Genomic DNA, 21353 nt, shown 5'->3' with positions numbered 1-21353 from the left:
CGGTAGTTTATTGCTCATTAAAAAAAATGCAGTAAGCACAGTGATAAAAGTACTCTAAATGAAATAATAAACTCCATTTAACTTGTAGGCAATTTAAAAAAACTTTACCAAGAAAAACCTAGACATCTTATTTTAATCAAATATGGGCATATAATAACCAAATCAGGTACTGTCCATATAATGATAACCCAGCAGAAATCTGTAGGTGAACCTTTAAAAAAAGTAGTTTCCAGAAATATCAGCATTCAGTGGTTCTTAAACTTGGCTCACTTTCAAACAGATCAATGTTTAAGATGCTGATTCAAAGTAATACCACTTTTGAAACGGGTTTTCAGGTTTGTTTTTATTGGTGGCCTATAACTTTCTCACTGAGTACATATGTAAAATGTTCTTTTTTTTCTCTTGAATGTTATGAAATAGTACGTAGCTTATAGCGATATGTTCAGCAACATGAATTATAGGAGCATACTACTATTTTTTTTTTTAAACTAATCATTTATGCTGTCCCTGGACATTTCCTGCAAGCTAATGATAGTCTTTAGTTTTGATATTCTGGAATATTTTAAATTATGACTTGAGAAAGATACATTAGAAAAAATTAATACTTTAATTGTGCATATGAGTAAAGTTATACAAAATATTGTGGACTTTCACTGGCAGGTTCTTAACCTTTGGGGAGTAATACATTGTAAATACTTTTGATGCAAAATTAGGGACTTAGGTTATTCTTAATGACTAGTTGACATAGTTGTTTAAGGATTTTTATGATGAGATACATGGGCATTTGGTTGGCAGGTAAACAGAATCTTGTTGAACACAAATGCATGCAGTTTGCAGTTTTTTTTGAAAAGCATATTGGGAGTATCTTCAAACACTTAAAATGCCATATTAAAGTGTTTATTTTAAATGCTTATTATCATTAATCAAACTTTTAAATAAGATAGCGTTTTGACATAGTTATGAATTGTTTGGAGCTAAGTTATCCTTTGCATTATAAAATGGGGATGAAACTTTAAAATGAAATCCTCCTTTTGATGAAAGCTCACTTTGTAGTTTAAGGTAGAGTCCAGGAGTTTTTTGCATAATACAACGGAGTCTTGGTCCCTAGCATGTCTTGTATATATAAGAAAATCAGTCAATGTGAAGTTCTGTTTCAAACCTAAAATTTATGTATTTTAGAGCATTTCAAGGATGAGCTCAGAATTTAGTCATGTTTAGATGCTTTGTGGTTTGGCATATACCTTTGCAGATAAACTGTGACTTACCCCCCATGCCTCTCACCTAAAGTGTGAGAATAAGAAATATTCTCAAACATCAGAAATTTAAAAAATGTTAATGGTTTATGGCAAAGAATAATCATTCCTGTATTTTTTTCTATTCTCTCTCTACTTAAAGAATGCACGCGTGTTATGAAAGCTGACTACTTCTCTTTTGGATTCTTTTATTGAAAAAGAGCAGTTTTGAAAGCTAAACTTGAAACATAGAGCCTGAAATTTGTGCAGAGAGGGAAAAAATTCAGTTATTGAAGTGATTTATTATGTATTATATTACTATATACTTTTAAAAACTGAGTCATATAGAGTGTTTAAATGATTGATTATAATTTGCTAAATTTTTAAACAACACGATTATTAAATATTTTACCAATTTCACCTTATCAGTTCACATTTGAACATTTAAAAATTTAGTAATTGCGTTAATAATAATATTCTGGACATTACTGCTACTTGTGCCTTTAAAGTATATATTTAGTTAGATATAACAAACTGAGAAAGAATGTGTTTTATAATATTTGTCCTACACCGTTTAGCAAAAAGTCATCGAATCTCTCTTTGGTTTCTAATCCTCATTTATTTGAAGGTAATCTATGTTTTGGAGAGGGGGGTTATGTGGCAGAGAGAAGTTATGTAACAGTGTGGATTAGTTAATCAAAAGTTAGATGTACTCCGAAAGCTTTGTGGAGGTTACTGTTTAATTTTTTTAAAAATATATTTATATTTCCTAAGAAAATGTCATGTATAAGGATCAAACATTTTAAGCAAAACAGGAAGAAACATTTAAATATTTGAAACTCAATTTTTTTTTCAATTTTAAGAGGCATCTATGAGGGTTTTCCTGGCATCTTGTAAATATTGAAAATACCAGGTTCTGTTTCCCTATGAGAAAAGTCCTGAAATAGTATTTGCAAAAATTAAATAATCTATTTTTTAGGCATGATTATTACTGAAAGCATTTCACAATCATATTAGTAAATTAAATGTATTCATGTACGCTTTTCTTTGTTTTGTTTTTTCTTTTTCTTCTCCCTTTTTGTTTCATTCCCATAGTATTAGCCATTATGTCTTGGGCATAGATCTTTTATTTTAGCCTAATAAATGTCAAATTCATCCCTTCTTTTGTATACGAACTTGCCAAATTTTTCCTGGTTTTTGACTAAAATAAAATATATGTGATTGTAATATTTAAAAGGGGGAATTTAGAGAGTAGCAAAATGAGTAGGAAGTATATCAGAATCTACATGCAATATTTTTAGAGGGAAAGCCTTTGTTTTCATTGATTGTAGAGATGATTTTTGCTCCTAGACTTCCATAAACATTGACTGGCATCTAAATGTTTAGGATTTGCCAATCTGGCGGCCGGGCCCTGGCTGTACTACAAGTGGTGAGGTCAAGGCTGGGACAAAATTAGATATGCCTTCCTTGAAATAGGGTTAAGATTATACATTGTTATAAGCATTTAGATAAACTTCACTTACTATCTAAAGGATGGGGAGCTAGGCCCGACAGTAGCAGCTGGTGTACCCTCGTGAACATAGTAAAACAGTTTTTTAATTTTTAGCAATTTTTTAAATTTCCGATCATAAGAAATGATACTGATAGTTTTCTCTCCCACCTTCCCAGACTTCCCATAGGATCCTATGTATGATTTTGGTAACAGAATGCTCTAATCAAATTTCAAGTGAAATGAGGAATTTCTTTCTTAAGATGACCCGCTGAAGAAAAGTTGTTTTCTTTTGTTTTCATTCTACTTATATTTTTGTTTTTGTTCATTTTCCTAGGATGAATTTCATCCTTTCATCGAAGCACTTCTGCCCCACGTCCGAGCCTTTGCCTACACATGGTTCAACCTGCAGGCCCGAAAACGAAAATACTTCAAAAAACATGAAAAGCGTATGTCAAAAGAAGAAGAGAGAGCCGTGAAGGATGAATTGCTAAGTGAAAAACCAGAGGTCAAGCAGAAGTGGGCATCTCGACTTCTGGCAAAGTTACGGAAAGATATCCGACCCGAATATCGAGAGGATTTTGTTCTTACAGTTACAGGGAAAAAACCTCCATGTTGTGTTCTTTCCAACCCAGACCAGAAAGGCAAGATGCGAAGAATTGACTGCCTTCGCCAGGCAGATAAAGTCTGGAGGTTGGACCTTGTTATGGTGATTTTGTTTAAAGGTATTCCGCTGGAAAGTACTGATGGCGAGCGCCTTGTAAAGTCCCCACAATGCTCTAATCCAGGGCTCTGTGTCCAACCCCATCACATAGGGGTTTCTGTTAAGGAACTCGATTTATATTTGGCATACTTTGTGCATGCAGCAGGTAAGTGCGATGGTGAGAATTCCTTCCACTTTCTTGTGTGTGTTTCTTTCCTGATGGCCTCCGCGTTATGTCCGATCCTTCCTGAGCTCCCCAAGTTGCAGGCCACATGCATACATGAAGCCAGTATGGTTTCAAAGATTGAGAAACCAAAGTCTGAGGTGCCACCTTCATTCAGGTGGGAAAGCATAGCTTTGAGCGAATTCTCACTAAGTTCAGCTCTTTTGGTAAGTAGTGTTTTCAGAGGCGTTGGTAATCAGATATGTGATATGTTTAAATCACATTTTTTGATGAGGGGGTGAGTGAAGCCTCGTGAAAACCCTTTTAATAAAGCGTATATTTTAACTGGCAAATGATCTAGTTTAAAAGCATTTATTTTGGTATTGAGGCAATATTTTTAGTTGGTTTTCTGCTGGGAGTGTTTTTAACCTACTGAGGCCTCTTGAACCCCTTGCCAATTAAGAAGTTGGAGGTAAGATTACTATCAAATTGCTGATCATTTAGGAAGGAAAAATAATCACATTAATACGCAGACTTAGTAGCTTTGTATTTTGGAATTCTTAGTGTTGTCTCAGATAGCTAAGGGAAACAAACCAGCTCTTTCAGTAATTGATGGAGAGGTTAATATTAAAAATAAACAACCTGTATAGTGCATGAGCACATTGAAAAATTGCAATTGATAATTGATGTAGTGAGTTGCTTTGATTTATTATAAAATTAAGAAAATTTTTTTTCAAGGCCTGTCTTACCTGTGCATGTTTCAGTATTTAGAATAGCACACAGGATGAAACTATTGAGGACTGGATAAAATAATGCGTTTTTACTTTGTTCCTTTCGTCTTTAGACAAAAGGCTCATTGTGCTATGTGAACGCTCAGGTCTTGTGTAACTTGTTGACTTTATATATGTACATATCGGTCTTGCTAGATTACCTTCATGGCAGTTACTTGAGCCAGATGGAAGAAAGTGGGTTGTGGAATCCTACCAGTAGGTTGTTTTGGGGTTCAAATATTTATGGTTTTTTTTTTTTTTTTTTTTTTTTTTTTACAAAGGAGAGATGTTATCTATAAAAACACTGCACTTTTCTTCAAAACATTTTTAGTTCTAAAAATGTTAGTGAGTTTTTAAAGAAGTCATCTGATAGCCTGTTCTCTATTATTTTTCTCAATATATGTTTTAGAAAGAGAACTTTTGTTATCCATCTGCCCTTACATAAGAAACTGGAAAAATTAGCTTTGCAAGCATGTCACATCATCATTTGCATTCTGTTGGCAGGGGATAGATGAGTATTTTAGAGGATGTGAGCTGTAAGTGTTTCAAATATTTGGGTTTTTGAAAATGTATACTTAATTATAAGAATTGCCTTTTGCTTTAGCCAATTCTGGGTAGCAAGAATGAAAAGTCAGCACCTCTCAAGTGACCTCTAAACAGGAATAAGTAGCCCTTTTTTAACCCACTCTTAACCCTAGTGTTGTTCATTTGTTTTGTTTACTGAAAAAGCAAAGTTAAAATTTTAAAAAATGTACCTGCATAAAAAAGTACAGCAAAACGCAAAAAAAGTATAGGCGTTACAGGTGCTTTCAAGGAGCACTCTTTAAAATCTTGCTTTTACCTTTTAGATATTTAGAAAAATATAACCTATAAATTATCCTGAATAAATTGACCAGCATCGAAACTTGAAAGTGCCAACAGGTGATGCAGATCATGATGTGTGCTTCCATATAAGATAACATCAAAATGAAATACCTGTGAAGTTTTTGTCGGCGTAAGCAGTGTCCGTTCTAAGTTTTCGACTTACACGTTTCTCTGTATTTAAAGAAATGCAATCTTTTCGCTGTTCCCATTACATGCATTCTTTTTCGTCGTTGGTTTGTTACTGTGCTATTGCTCCCAATCCTTGAACTAACACAGTTGTTGGTTGTTGCAGTGCCTGAAGGGGTTATGTTGGTAAAACGACATTTAGAAGGTTACTTAGGAGAGTTAGCATCCTTATTGCTTATGAAAGATTTATTGACAGCAGCATAGATCAGACTACCCTTCGGTTTGGTTTTTCTGATGTATCCCAGAATCCCTTGTTATGCCTGAATGCCAGCCAAATGTTTGGCCATTGGTTTTCACGGGACCGCAGTAATGGCTGCTTCTCTGTGCGCGCAACAGGAAGATTGTAAAAGAAAATATTAAGGGTCTTTTGTGTGAAAATATTTCAAATTTGATTTAAGAGATTTAGAGACCTGTTATTTGTGGAAGGGAAGCTGCCAATACAAATATGAGGTAGATCGGTCAACTTACATACAACTGATTTGACAAGCATCTGTTATAATACTGAAGATTTGTAAACACTAAACAATGTTTTTACCTCCTTAAAAGTTTTGAGAACTTGCCAGTATTGGCAGGAGGCAGAGACTCTGAAACGTGCTTCAAGATACATGCCAAAACCATTGTGGCCTTTTCACCTATAATGCATTTTTTCTCACTCTTTCTTTTAAAATGTTGTATTTTTTTTTCCTTTCCAGAATGCCTTTTTTTCCCCCTAGATAGTCACAGAAATTAGATCTTCTTTTCCTTCTGAAATTTTTATGTAATAATTCTTGTTTTATGCGTCCACCTTTCCTTGGTAGGAAGTTGAAATCTCAGAACATGCATGTGAATACTAGAAGTAAATGCGGAATCAATCTTTTTTTTTTTTTTTTTAAAGCAGAGGTGATTTATTCTAAGACTCATTGAGATGCTAAAATATAATACGTAAACTACATTCCAGTTTTTTCTGTCTAAATCCAGTGGCATTAGAACTGTGAATTTTGTGGCTGGTAAACAGTAACAAATGTAATGAAATTGGAGTAATTTCATAAACCTGAGAATTTCATCTTGTTAAAAGAACAAAACCATTTTATGCCCTTAATTTGGTCTCAATTTGAGTTGTCCTTCCCATGTATCATATGACAACTTGGAGATATTATGGTGTTGTAGCAAATGGTTTTCTTTGTGGGTGTGTAACAGTAAAGCTAATTTATGACCAGTCTTTACCAGATGATCTGTATCAGAATCTACAATATACCCGGCACGTGGCAAGGTCACAATTTAAGTTGTTAAGGTCATAACCTTAGCCACCAGGCATTTGACCTTTTAGATAAAGTTAACCTTTGTTCATTAGTAGGCACTCAACCGAGAAGTTTCTGGAGAGTTTTTTTTTTTTTTTTTTTTTTTTTTAAACCACTTCTGTATAACTTCTGGTAATGTAATCAGATTCTAGAAAGATTGTCAGTCAAATTAGTTAGATTTTGTAAAAGGTTATACTCTTTAAGGACTCATTTCTTGGATAGAGGTAGGTTTCTATATTTAGGCCACAGAATGACAGTTTCACAATTTATATTTCATATTATTACCTGGTATGGGGTAGAATAAAAGCTCGGAGGCCGCTGTATGGGGACATTTAAAATCTAAAATTAAACAAATAGATTTATGTTTAATTCAACTAAGGCCTTTGCTAATTTTCAGGTGACATTAGGCCTAAAAGCTAAATCACAGTGAGCCATCTTCACTTTTTGCAGATGAGGAATTTTCTAACATTAGAAGTATTTTTAGCAGTCTTAAAATTCAGTTTGAAAGACTAATACATGACCACGGTTTGTCAGGTAATTGCTTTAATTGTTAATTAGCCAGTGACAAAGCGAGTTGCTATTGTCCTAATGGCAGCAGTATGAGTACTTGTTAGTTTTAAGGTAGAAAGAGAACACTTTTGCATGGTAATCTTTTAGTGCAGTGGTTACTGATTGCTTCCATACTATCCCCGTTATTATCTTTACTTAATTTTGCTTGGATCAGGAATAGCAAAGATCCTTGCAGTCACTGAAGGAGCTGTTTCAGTGTCTCGGAGGCCTGGTACCTGTCCTATAAACCTACTCAGCAGTATTACTGATTACCACATTACCTGTACCATATTGTTCACTTAATTATGCTGACGTGAATGCTCATTTCAAATTATTTAGATTCTTGTTACTTTTGCTCTGCTATACCTCATATTATTCCATTTCAGCCAAAGGAGAGCTACTCCCATTCAGGTGCATTTTAGTTTTATTTTGGCTTCGTGATTGCCATTCCTTCGTATAGTAATAGAGAAAGCCGTGATATGCAGATAGACCAGATGGTCATGTTGACAGATTGAGAATTCACTTCCTACTGCTTCAGAGCAGGTGTAAGATTAGGAGTGTCTGTGTAGGGGCGTGTGTGTGCTTCGTGTGCATGTGTGTGCACATCCAGGCTGCACGGAGTGCTGTTTGAGCAATGGGAATGATTTCTTTTTTGAAATGCTAGTATTTTAAATACAGTGTAATTATACAGATAAGGTTTTCAGTGCATATAGAATATTGTAATTTTTATAAATAAATCACATAAGATTGTTACAGTTTATAACTTTATGCCAAATTAATTATGATAATTTCTTAATTTTTAGGTAACTTCCTACATTAGTTTGAGGCAACATTGCATGTCTAAAATATATTCAATATATTCTGTTAGCAGGTACACGTATGTGTGTTTACACTCAAATCCAGGACTATACATTTTTGTAACTAAATTTCTTCAGTAACTTAACTCCCTAGTAGAAAGTTGTGCAGTTAGTTCCTGTGATTTGTAATTATTAATAAGGTGTGTTTGCAAAAAGAAGGAGTAAAACTAATGTACAGTGATATTTAAATTAGGAGAGTAAGGATCACCCTATCAAACTCTAGCTCTAAGCTCAAGGTGGATTTTGTGGCTGATTGAGCTATTGTAAATTATTGACATATGGCATATTTTTAGAAATTTTAATTTATCTTTTAATCAAAAAAGCGGTAGCAGTCAACAAATTTGAGATAAATATTGCTTTTACATCTTTGAGTATTTTCTGTGTAACTTGAGGATAGTAACAATATCCTTTACCTAGAGAACAAAATCCTTTTTCTAGAATGCAATGAAAAAGATGGTAGTTCTAAGGCAGAGGGTGTACAGGAATAGGGAGAAATAGTTGTTCTGGAGTAAACCTTTGAATGGAAGTCAGTTCATTTATGGCTAAGAGGTAGAGTGTGTTGGTAAGAAAATTTCCCAGTGCTGCTGGCTTGGATTTTCCTTGTCTTCTTTTCCACCCAGTGATGAATAGCATTAATTTAAACCTATTTAAGGCTAGTGTGGGAGAAACCACAGCCTTTGTTGTGGTCACTGCTGTACACAGTAGGACTGGGTGTTTCATTTGGTTAAGGCCTCAAGCTGCTTCCAGAGGACACTGAACAGCCTGTCGGCATTTTAAATCTTGCACAGAAGCAGCAACAATTCTAATTGCTCACAAATGTCAATATAGATTTTTGAAACCAATTTTGAGGATTAGACTAGACGAAAAAACGTAAAATGCAGATTGAGTTCAGTGAATGTGCTAAACACTGATTTGTTACCATTTTAGTAATAATTTTCCCATGGTTATTTAAGGGTTAGAGCTTGCTTTTAAATATATTATAAATTGTAAATCCATGGGGTTTGAGTAAGGGAAGGAAGAAGTCAGGTGGAGGAGGAAGAGAATGAATGAACTCGTATGCTTTGTTAAAGAGAAACATAAAACCCTGAACTGAATCACAAATGGAGATACCGTAAAAGTATTTTGGTTTAAGTAATGACTGTAAAGCGATCTTGGGCAGTGAGCTATCAAGTAGAGAATTTTATAATTTGTCTTCCCACAATTTTTTGCACAGCTTTTTTCAGACTAAGACACTCTTTGGGGCTTTGGGAGTTTTTAGGAAAAAGTTTTGTAAAAATTCTTTTTAGAACTTAGGAGTCCAGTTAGAGACATCATTGCACACTTACAGATCAGAAAAGGAGCATGGAGATGTTTATTCTTTTTACTGTTTTGCTTTCTAAGGTGGCAGTTCAGAATATTGTCAAGTTTTTGGCTCTTTCCCAGTAGGCAACTGTAAGATACTCATTATTGATCCAAACTTTTGTGTTCCTGAACTTAACAGAATCCTCTAGTTGCTGCTTAGACAGAAATGACTTTTTTCCTTAGATTTTCCCCAAAATATTAGAAAACAATTCATCATGTTTTGTTATAATTCCACAGCGTAAAGCATATTTTATCTAATGGAATTAGTCCTCCCATTAGTGTTCTAGTTAAATAAACATGGCTTATGAAGTGAAGAAATAAGTCCAACAAGTGACAAGTTGCGGCAACTCTGAAGCAGAAGATATTTTTGCTTTTCTGTTTGTAAAACAAGCTAAATAAGATAAGACTGAGAAAAAGAAGTTCATTTGTGTTATATATTTTGGCAAATCTTGGTCTTCTTTAAAATGTTGCTAACCCTAAAACAAGAAATGATGAGAATAATTATGATAACTAGAGATTGAAGTGGAATAACTGTAATGTTCTTTGAGAACTTTAAACTTACTTCTTTTCATGTCTTTCAAATACTTCCCTAGTGGTAGATATTTTGGACCTAGATCAATTGGGAGTAGAGAAAAGGAGATGGAAGGAAGGAAGGGAAATAACTTTTATTGAATGTCTGTTCTGCAGCAGGCACTGAGTAAGGTTTGTCATAGTCATATATTGTAGCTTGCTGTCTCTTTCATAGCAGTATTATGAATTAGTAATGCACTCTCTATTTGAACGGATGAGGATAGAATCTTCAGAGTGGCCAGGTTACATGTCCAGAGCAAGATTCAAACCCAGGTCTTCTGATTTCAAATCTTATGCTCTTCAACAATTCAAATTCATTTTATATCCTTCTTTATATCTTATTGTTTAGGGTTGGATGTCATTTTAATGGTATCACACACCTGTCTTGAATCAAAGGGAAAATAAAAAGGCAAAATCCAAACCTTTCCTGTGGAGATATTTCAATGTCAATTTCAGATGTGAGCCACAGAATGAGGCCCCACTTGATAGAGAGAGAAATGATGTTACCCTAGTCAGTGTTAGGGTCAAAATCTGGAATGATTTGTTCTTTCTTGTTTTTATAATGTTGAAATTTAGTGAATAGAAGCATTATGACACAGGTTTAAGATTTTTTGTTGTTGTTAAGACAAAGTTAAACTAATTGGTTCTAGATACTTTGGGAAACCTTTGTGTATTAAACTAAGCATTATTTTAATAAATAAATTGCATGTAATTTTTACTATGCAGATTTTTGTACATAGTTTTATATGCACAAGACATAATATATATTTCTAATTTCCCCTGTGCATTACATATATATATTTACAGAGAGAGAAATATATATATATATATTTTTCTAACTTCCCCTAATGATTAGATTTTAAATTGTAAAATTCACTTTGCTCTGAAAAAATCCTTTTGTTATGGCTGTGTGTTTAGTTATTTAAAATAAAGCAAAAATCATGTTTGGAAAAAGAATGGAATTTTATTAGTTTAAAATTAAAAAATTAAAATAGGAAGAAAAAAATTAAAGATGGATATGTTTCATTTTCATGCCCTTAAATTAGTGAGTTTTTTTTTTTTTTTTTTTTGGCGTTGTTTTATTTTTTGAGATGGAGTTTAGCCCTTGTTGCCCAGGCTGGAGTGCAATGGTGCGATTTTGGCTCACCACAGTCTCCGCCTCCCGGGTTCAAGCGATTCTCCTGTTTCAGCCTCCTGAGTGGCTGCAATTATAGGCATGAGCCCCCACACCCAGCTAATTTTATATTTTTAGTGGAGATGGGGTTTCTCCATGTTGGTCAGGCTGGTCTTGAACTCCTGACCTCAGGTGTTCCACCCACCTCAACCTGCCAAAGTGTGGGGATTACAGGTGTGAGCCACCTTGCCCAGCCATGAGGTTTGTTTCTAACTCTTTAAACTTAGTCAAGATTAGTTCTTTTTTTTTTTTTTTGAAGTGGAGTCTTGCTGTGTCACCCAGGCTGGAGTGCAATGGCACGATCTCGGCTCACTGCAACCTCTGACTCCTGGATTCAAGAGGTTCTCCTGCCTCAGCCTCCTGAGTAGCTGAGATTACAGGCTCCCGCCACCACGCCCAGCCAATTTTTGTATGTTTAGTGGAGATGGGGTTTCACCATGTTGGTTAGGCTGGTCTCGAACTGACCTCGTGATCCTCCCACCTCAGCCTCTCAAAGTGCTAGGATTACAGGCATGAACCACCGCACCCGGCGACAAGATTAGTTCTTAATGACTTCAGTGCAAAAACTCAAAGCCTCACTCAATGTAATTGTTATAATTGTAAATAGAAAAAGACCAATAAGTGTAATTTATACTATATTAATTCATTATACATATTAATTCTTTTAAGGTTTAATTTAAAAATAAGCTGCTGAACTGAACTTACAGCAAAGAAAATAAAATAACTTTCTTTTTAAGAAATATTAATGAATCTTAAAGTTAGGGTTGTGTAGCATCAGTTATGCTAGAAAGGGAAAACTGATTGTGAGGCATGTGAAGAAAAGTGATTAAATTGGTTAAAAAAAAAAAAAATAGGACTCATATCCCATTGTCAGCTGTATCCAGTTCCATACTGTATGTATTTTTATGTCTCTGGTAAGTGCTTATGGTGGTCCCGAATAACTTGTGAGTTTCCAGACATAGACAGTTCTCAGAGCATGTGTATTCATATAAATTTTTAAATGGCTATTGCTGCAGTGCTCTACAGGTTAAAAAAAGTGAGGCGAAATTAAAACATTTAAAAAATACTGTACTATTTAAAAATTTGTATGAATGTCTGTGTAGCAGCTGCCATTTTCAGGCTGTCTTTGTTGCTATGGTTTGGTTGATTTTATTTCCTTTTGTAATTTTGCCAGCCAGTGATTGGGTAGTACATTACATTCATGCTGTTGGAGAAGATTTATCTGTGGTGAGTCAGATAGCTTGATCTGAGTAGTAATTTTTAGTAGGGAAAGGTGTTTGTCAGCGGGTAATAGAAACTGTAGTGTTACATTATCAATCTTCATTTAATTTTCAAATTTAGAGACATATTACTTAATATCAGAAATTCAGAACCATCTCTTTTGCGTTGATATGTGCTTGCCTCTCTCCTTTTTTCCTGTCGAATGCACTTAGAATTCTGTGTAGTTTAATCTTAAAGGGATTAGTTATTTAATTTTAAACTCCTACATAAAATGAATATTGTACATACAGGGTCCCATCATTGTCACTTTCAAATATTCCATTGCCTTTCAAAGGAGCTGACATGACAAGTCCTTAGGTTGACAAATTCTCATCAACTTTTGTGAAAATGTTGGCTGCAGAAGGAGTAAAGTCAAAGGAGGGCCATAGACAGATGGCTCTCAGTGTTGAGATGACATCAAGCCCTTCTTCGTGGCATTTTTTAACATTCCAAATGAATGAGGGATGGAGATGCTTAAAGAGCTTACTATAGAATAAGTAATTAAGATATTGTGTATCTGCATGTAAACCCCTGTTGCATACTATTAAACAGAGCTGTGCAGGCTCACATATAGTAGCAGACTAGCAATGACAATTGTAAATATCTTTTATGCTGAATGTAACTCATAAATAGTATTACACATTAAAATGTTGCTGATGGAAAACTGTATACCTGAGAGAACGTATTTTCAACATTAGGTAATTGAGAACTAACTATAAGTGGGTTACCAGTGTTTGAAATGAAGCAAAGATTCTAGATAAGAACTTGGCAAAAGCTTATTTGCATAAGAAATTTTGCATCTTTGTATGACTATGACAAGATTTTTTTGGATGGATGCACACCATATAAAAATTACTAAGTTACTGAAGTTTCTGATGGATTCATTTAGTTGGCTTTCCTCCCCCTCTTCTTTTAAATGGTAGAGGTTCTCTTTTGGAGAGTAGTTTCAAGTAACTTCTGAGAATGAAGTCTTTGTAACGATGCTGTTCAACAGCGTAACTATTGTTGTGCATTCCTGTCAGGGAAAGATAGTCATTGCAGTACTTTTATTGTATGGCCTCTTAATATGTGACAAGGACTTTTATTAAGAATTCTTTTCTTAACATACTTTTAGAAGTCTCTCCTTTCGCCACATTCAATCAGTAACTACAGTTTAAAAAAATATTTAAATGAACTTTTGATTTCTTAGCTTACTAAGTATAGACAAAAATCTTATGTTTAAAGAAGGTTTTAAAATTAATTATTTTAGAGTTTCAGTAAAATAAAATGGGAACAAAAATTAACAAAAAAGTGCCATCTCATTGGATCAAGGGTATATAATAATACACACAGTTCTATATCTCTGTAACCACATATATATGTGTGTGTGTGTGTGTATATATATACACATACAGTTCTTTGGAGAATGAGGATATTGCAGTCCGAAATGTTATGGTTGAAGAACTAATTGTTCTAAAGATATTTGCCCCTGGCCCCAGAAAAGACGACAGACATGCAAAATGGATAAATGTAATCCTTTGTACTTTTGCCACCTACATTTTTAAACTACAGTAACTCTGATTTCTCTAGAAAGGTCAGAGGTTTCAGACAGAAAGCTTTGTAATTCTTCAAAGAAAGACATTTTCAGTTTGGCTGTATAAAGACTGATTATGCACAGCTTTTTACTTTATGTGCAGTTGAATCTTGGAGGTGCTGGAGTGGGGTGGGGATGATGAATAAGGGAAGCTGTGTTTTGAGACATCAGAATTGGAGGGAAACAGATTGGAGAGGAACATAGATTCGTATTTTTGGGCTTTTTACTACCGAGTCACCCAGTGTAAAACTCAGGACAGAGCAGCTTTAACTATCCATTTTGCTTTGTGATAGAGCTTTCGATTACTAGCTCTTTAAACGCTTTTGGTAATTCAAGGAGGTTGCCTATCTGGGTACCATTTCTTAGGATTTGCTTTGTTGGATTTTCTAAATTGTGGATATGAGTTTCTTTGGTTTTGCATGTTTTCTAATTTTTTTGGTCCTTTGACTTTTCCAAGTTTTGGAGAATTTTTCATGTTAGGTGGTGTTGAGGAAGTAGAGATTGTAGATGACCTTTGCTGTGGCTTACTCCTGCTATTTGGGAAATACACGTTCAGAGAGCATCTCACTTGAGGCTACACCAACAGTAAGTGGCAAAGCCAGCATTTAAGCCAACTCCCTTAGACTCCAGACTTTTGCCCTAAAACTACAATATTTAAATTATCTTTTCTTATGCGTTTTTAAATTAGCCCTTCATATAAACTTCAAATTTTAGGTAAGGGAGCTTTTATGGTTCCCTTTATGCCAGTAAGGAAGCAGCCAGAGAGGCTGAGTAACTTGTCCAGGGTTGTATGGTTAATAAGTGGTTAGGATTAGTAACTAGGTCAGACCCTTCTATGGCCTGTTTTTTTTCTAAGATGTTCCCCAGTATGTTAGACTTGAAGCTTTGCTTCTGAATTGATGGATGGAGTGAAAAATATTCTCTGCAAATACATAAACACTCTGAAAGCCATTGTTTTCTCTGTTTAGAAAGTAGTTGAAAAAGTAGTGAGAAGCTAGAGCTTTTTCTTTTTTGGTTTTAGTTTCAGCTTCCTACCTTGAAGGAAACCTTAAGGCCCAAACTTTCATTTTTACATTTGAGGATTCTTAAGTCCATGCATCCCGGGAGCTATGGAGACGGGAACTTCTTGTGTGAGTTGGAGAGCAGTTGTAGACCGTTATCATTTCCATCAGGGCGGATGCTCTTTGGGTGGTGGTGGCATAGAAGATCTGTTTTGGTTACCTTTATTGACAAGCTCTACTATGTGATTGGCAGTTCAGTTCAGTAGATTGGTTTCCAGCACTTCTTAGGCACTGTGATAGATTCCAGAGATGCAAAACCAGAGAAAATAACTTAAAACAAGTCAGTGCTATCTCAGATATAATTTCCTCAGAAATCAAGATTTTAGAGCGTTTAATGTTTTTAAATTAGGGTTCTTTCAACTAATAGCCTGTGTGAAGTTTTTAAAACGCTTATAAAACATTTATGATGATGATTATTATTTTGAGACAGGGTCTTGCTCTGTTGCCTAGGCTGGAGTGCAGTGGTGCAGTCATAACTCACTGCTGCCTCAAACTTCTGGGCTCACAGAATCCTCCTACTTCAACCTCTTAAGTAGCTGGGACTAAAGGTGAATCCCACCACCCTGGGCTAACTTAAAAAATATTTTGTGGAGATGGAGTCTCACTACATTGCCCAGGCTGGTCGCTGAACTCCTAGCTTCCGGTGATCCTCCCACCTCAGCCTCTCAAAATGCTGAGATTCTAAATGTGAGCTGCTAAACCTGGCCTATATGAAGTTTTAAACATTTGTGGAACCAGTTGTTTACATTGCTTTTTTATTTTTTTATTTTATTTTATTTTATTTTTTTTGAGACGGAGTCTCACGCTGTTGCCCAGGCTGGAGTGCAGTGGCGCGATCTCGGCTCACTGCAAGCTCCGCCTCCCGGGTTCCCGCCATTCTCCTGCCTCAGCCTCCTGAGTAGCTGGGACTACAGGCGCCCGCCACCGCGCCCGGCTAATTTTTTTGTATTTTTAGTAGAGACGGGGTTTCACTGTGGTCTCGATCTCCTGACCTTGTGATCCGCCCGCCTCGGCCTCCCAAAGTGCTGGGATTACAGGCTTGAGCCACCGCGCCCAGCCTTGCTTTTTTATTTTTAACCATAAAATTGGTATATGTCAAGGAATTCTACCGTTTGACTATATTTCTATAGTGTGAAATTTTTTGTTTTCTTACATCAAAAATATTTTTGTAAATGTAAAGAAAATTAAAGCCGACAGAAGATGGTGCAGGTGCTTTCTATTATTTAATAGTTCGCCTGGCTGGGCATGGTGGCTCATGCCTGTAATCCCAACACTTTGGGAGGCTGAGGCGGGCAGATCACCTGAGGTCGGGAGTTCGAGACCAGCCTGACAAACATGGAGAAACCCCATCTCTACTAAAAATATGAAATTAGCTGGGCGTGGTGGTGCATGCCTGTGATCCCAGCTACTCAGGAGGCTGAGGCAAGAGAATCGCTTGAACCCGGGAGGCGGAGGTTGCGGTGAGCCGAGATCGCACCATTTGCACTCCAGCCTGGGCAACAAGAGTGAAACTCTGTCTCAAAAAAAAAAAAAAAAAAAAAAAAAGTTTGCCACCATAGCATGTTTTCTCTAAAGAAGGCCGATTGTGCACAGAAAAGTTCTATTTTTTTTAAGGACATCTTTCTAGTAATGCTGAAATATAAAACAAATAGTGTTACAGGAAAATGAAACAGCAGGAGAACGAGAGAGTAGAAAACAGAAAGGAAGGGAAAACCTTGGAGAGCAGGCGGTAGTGAATTCATTTGGCAGTTCCTAAAACACAGCCAAGTTCCAGTAGCATAGCCACCGAAATTCCCTGTTTTGCTCCCTCTTGGAAAAAAGTTAGCAGTCTCGAGACTTTTACACTGAAGTGGATTTTAAGTTGTCAGAAGTCTCAAGCTGATTTGCCTTTTTCCCTCTCTCTTATTAAAAGAAAACAGATACATATTACATTCAGACAGAAAGCATGTAATGGGTCTTATAAGTGTGAGCATGTGTTAGTGGATTAATGGGACAGTGTGTATGGATGGTGATAGAAAAGATGAGAGAACTATTGCTTGGCTGACATATGAAATAGCAGCAAGAAAAATCTGGTGGCCCAATGTATATTGGATTTGTTGTTATTGTTCTTTGTTATATCTGCTGGTTGTTCAATCTGAAAGTGAAATCTGTTTCCCCATTCATTAATATGTGTGCTTTTCTTCGTATAGAGTAGAGAACAAATTATTTGTTCCATAATTATTTTTAAAAAGCAGAAAGTGTGTTTGTAACATTTAAGAAATGGCATGGGATTGTCATAGAAACTCATTCTGAACACTGTAAATAAAAATGGTTAGGGATTAGTCACAGTAACATGTAGGACATCATGAAATTCAAGACAGATTTCTTTGTCTAACAGTCAGTAAGAGACATGAAGCAAACTTGATATAGTTCATGAGATATTAGCAGTTCAGTTCCTCCAGAAAAAGAGAAAACCACGTTGCTTCGTATTAAATAAGCCATCTGTATACAAATCTCACAATTTACTTGATGATTTTAGCAATATTTGATGTTTCCTTTCAGAATGTCTTATTTCCAAATAATGAAATCTTAAAAAATTTGAAAATCTGTTTTTGCTTCTAAATCTTTAGAATCATATCCCTCCTTTTCAGTCTTTCTGTTTTTGCTACTAAATCTTTAGAATCATATCCCTCCTTTTCAATCTTTCTGTTTTTGCTACTAAATCTTTAGAATCATATCCCTCCTTTTCATCTTTCCCTATCTTATTTTTGGGTAATCTTGAATAGCATTTTTAAAATTTTAGCTTTATTCTGTTTCCTTTAGTTTCCCCTTGTTTCATGTAATATGAATTAAATGGAACACATTAATGATAAATAGCCTTCAATAATACTACATATTTTTAAATATCTATTTCCAGGTTAGAATTATGAGTCTGCAGTATTGCCATTCACATTTTTTTTCTTTTTTTTTTTAATCCATTATTTAGAAGGAAATTGTTTCAGAGTATTTTCCTTCTCCAACTCTGTCCAACATCTGGAAGAACGATTGCTTGTCTTTAAATTTGGAGTTAATCCCCAATTGCATATTCCTGCTAGGCAGATGTTTCAGTAAATTCTAACGCATCGGCCTCAGATCTTTGATTCCTTGAGCTTTTGGAGGTAGAAGTTAAAGTCTGAGACGGTGTTTCAAGACTTAGGAAACAGTGTTGTGGAATGACCTGTGCATCTGACAATGCTGTGTGTCACTGCATGTTCTTATTTGTAATCAAAACAGTAGGTATAATATTTCAGTAAGGGTAAGTGTATTTAGACAAATGTGGCCTGATAAAAGTGGATAAATTACCTTTTGGGGTTGAGTTAATTAGTGAACACAACTAACCTTGAAACTGGTGGGAGCATGTGCAAAGACATATGTGAAAATGTTGGTGCATGGAACATACGGAACCATCCTGTGTTCCTGCCTGTGTACACAGGTTCTATCATAGTACAGGTATATGCATGCATATTTTTGTTTTATTCCTTGTAATAGTCCTACTTGGGATGTCCTCACCCACCTTTACTTGGCTAACATTATTTATACTTTAAGGTTCAGCCGTGACATCATTTCCTCAAGGAAGCTTTCTTTTCCCCCCAAGGTTGGGCTAAGGACTCCTTCCCTGCATTCCCACAGCATCCATTAGCAGTATATTAGTACTTGCCATTAGCACTTCCTTTATCATAATAAAACTATTTGTCTACATCTGTATTTCCAAATTGGGCTGTGATTTCTTTCTGAGCAGGGACTGGGTTGTATTCAGTGTTTTTGTATCCCCACATAGGGGTGCATAGAACCTGGCACCTCACTGTGCACTCAGTATCTTTGTTTAGCTGGCGACTAGATGGGAAATCTGGATTGACCAAAACAAAAACTTGAGAAACTTATAGTATGAATCTTAAAACTAGGTAACATATAAAACAGTTTTTGGGCATTTACCTTAGGACTGAATTTAAGCCTATGTTTTTTACAGAATGATTTTCCTTTCTCACCCTACCATGTCAATGGATTTCTGTTTCTTCACCCAAATCCATAGTTTCGTATTAACCCAAAGGAGTTATTGACATGTAAGTAATTATAATTCTGAAAATAAAGATCTGATGATGCTAGACAATTGATGATGCTAAACCATTTAGGCTATTTGTTTTTCCCTTTAAGATCCTGGTCTTGACTTTTATTTGAGCTTTTTATCTAGAAAAGATGATTTGGTGATGATGGAGTAACATAGTAACTGCTCTAGCTTACATGTGAGGGTATATTCTTTATGCCAATAATAATTTATCAAGTGCCTACTATGTGCTAGGTACCCTGCTAGGGGAGGAAATAAAGGATTTCAGTTTAATGCTATTGCATTTTTAAAGAGCACAATTTAGATTAAAAAATTGACCCATTCTCTTCAGAGTGGACACTCATATTTTTTATTGGTTTTGAATCACATACTGTCTTGCTCTGCAGGAAAAGGGCCTGTCAGTCATGTCTTTATCTCTCTAGAGCATTTGTACGTTGTATGTCTGTCCTCACTTAACAGGGTGTTTTTGGCATGGTTGCTTAATCCTAAGCTGTGAGAGGCACAGGAAGTAAAAGAGAAGTTAAAGGTGACTATTAAGGTGGTGGGCCCAGTTACATATAGTGAAGTCAGAATTTTCCCTTCCTATCCAATGTTTTACTCTCATTAAAACTGTTAGACCAATTTCATTAGACCAAAATGCACCCACATATGTAAATCTTCCTTGTTTAGTTGGAGACCTATTGATTGTAGGTAACATAACCCAACTGAAGATAAAAGTTTCTTCCCCCCAACACATATAGCATTCATGATTTTATTTCTCTAGGCGTGTTCATTATCAAAATCATTCCACTGCAGACTTTCCTATAAAGTGTTTCTGTCTGGCCCTGTTTTCATATCTAAAAGCTTCTACTGGTTTCAGCAAGAGATAATGAAAACATTTTGACAGAATATATATTTCTTTTTTTAAAACTAAGATCTTAAAATTAATGAGAAACAAAAACTTACAAAATCACATGAAAATACAATGCTTTAAAGAGACTGAGAATAATTGTCTTCTTTTGTGCTTTCATAGAATGCTAAAAGAAACCAAATTCTGATATTTGGTAAGCAATCACCAAAAATATTGCCATGGGGAATGAAAAATAGAATGGATTTTTGAAAAAACTTACATTCTAATTAGGTCTCAATGCTGCAGAGAAAGTAGTGTACCAGTGCAAACTCTCCGACGTGGTATAAGGCACAGGATTTTCCTGCTGTGCTTCCAAGGATAAGGTCATCCTATTATAACTGTTTAATAATAGCGGATTGTGTGTATTTTCTTATATATCTTCTTGCAATTCCATGTTTCTGAAGTGTGAGATACAAGGTCAATGTATGGCCAGTTGCTTATAAAGTATTAAGAATCTCATGAAGGAGAAATACAATTTAGATGTAGATTTTCATATGGTAACTCAAATTATGTTTAAATGACAAAAACTAGGTAGGTATTGAGGAGGTAAATATCTCCTATTTTTCATTTCTTAACATTACACTACAATATGTTTAATATTTAGAATTTGAGTTATGAAGAACTTTAACTTTTTTATTCCTTAGGGTATTACTGATCTCTAAACAAGATGTTTAATTAGCAGAATTACAGCATCTTAGATAAAATTGGTTATTTTTAACTTAATCATGTAGTTGATAATACAGAAATGAATTCATGGCCTTTCTTGTGGTGCTTGTCTTTTTCTGGTTTGATGTTGCTAGTTGAACACATCTCAGGTCGTGAGAAGTGCATATTTAGATGGGAACATATTGGAGAGATCTTGATTCGTAGAGAGTAACTTTTTATCAGTGAGTATAATGCTTATCAGTGAAATTCTAACTAGTTTAATTATTACTTAATTTTCTTTTTATATTTTTGTATCTGAGAGAAGATTATTTCCATTATGAGTATGGATGGATGGACGTTGCTATTGCCATTTCTTGACTTAGCACACCTAGGAAGGCATTTTGAAAGATACCTTTTAAAAGAATTGCATTCTATGCACCTGTAACGGTGGGTGTGCTGAAATTCTGACTCGGGTTGTGATGAAAGAATTCCCTAATTCAGTTAAATTCATCCTTGACTGTTGCATGCCACTCATATTCACTTGGTTGAAAAAAAAATTCTTTTTTGGAGATTATTTGTAGAATCTCAGTTCTGTAACCAGATATTGAATATTACCACTGGAGGGAAGCTTTGAACTCATTTATCACCCTTCTTCTGCCAAACCACAGA

General features: G+C 35.3%; 1 protein-coding gene across 7 annotated transcripts in view; it reads left to right on the top strand.

Moving 5' to 3' along the window:
• Nucleotides 1-21353, top strand: part of LOC105495162 (nuclear factor I A) — a 382111-nt gene that overhangs the window by 7878 nt on the left and 352880 nt on the right. For 6 of the 7 annotated variants that reach the window (XM_011764422.2, XM_011764425.3, XM_011764423.2 and 3 more), the window contains one exon: nt 3059-3590. In XM_011764422.2, coding sequence (XP_011762724.1) covers nt 3059-3590 — 532 coding nt within the window. Of the gene's footprint in view, nt 1-2790; nt 2815-3058; nt 3591-21353 lie in introns of those variants that run through there. The other variant, XM_011764424.3, reaches the window with a different exon arrangement.

The sequence above is a fragment of the Macaca nemestrina genome, chromosome 1, assembly GCF_043159975.1.
Source record: "Macaca nemestrina isolate mMacNem1 chromosome 1, mMacNem.hap1, whole genome shotgun sequence".
Lineage (NCBI taxonomy): Eukaryota > Metazoa > Chordata > Mammalia > Primates > Cercopithecidae > Macaca > Macaca nemestrina.
This window is presented reverse-complemented; position numbering and strand designations above follow the sequence as displayed.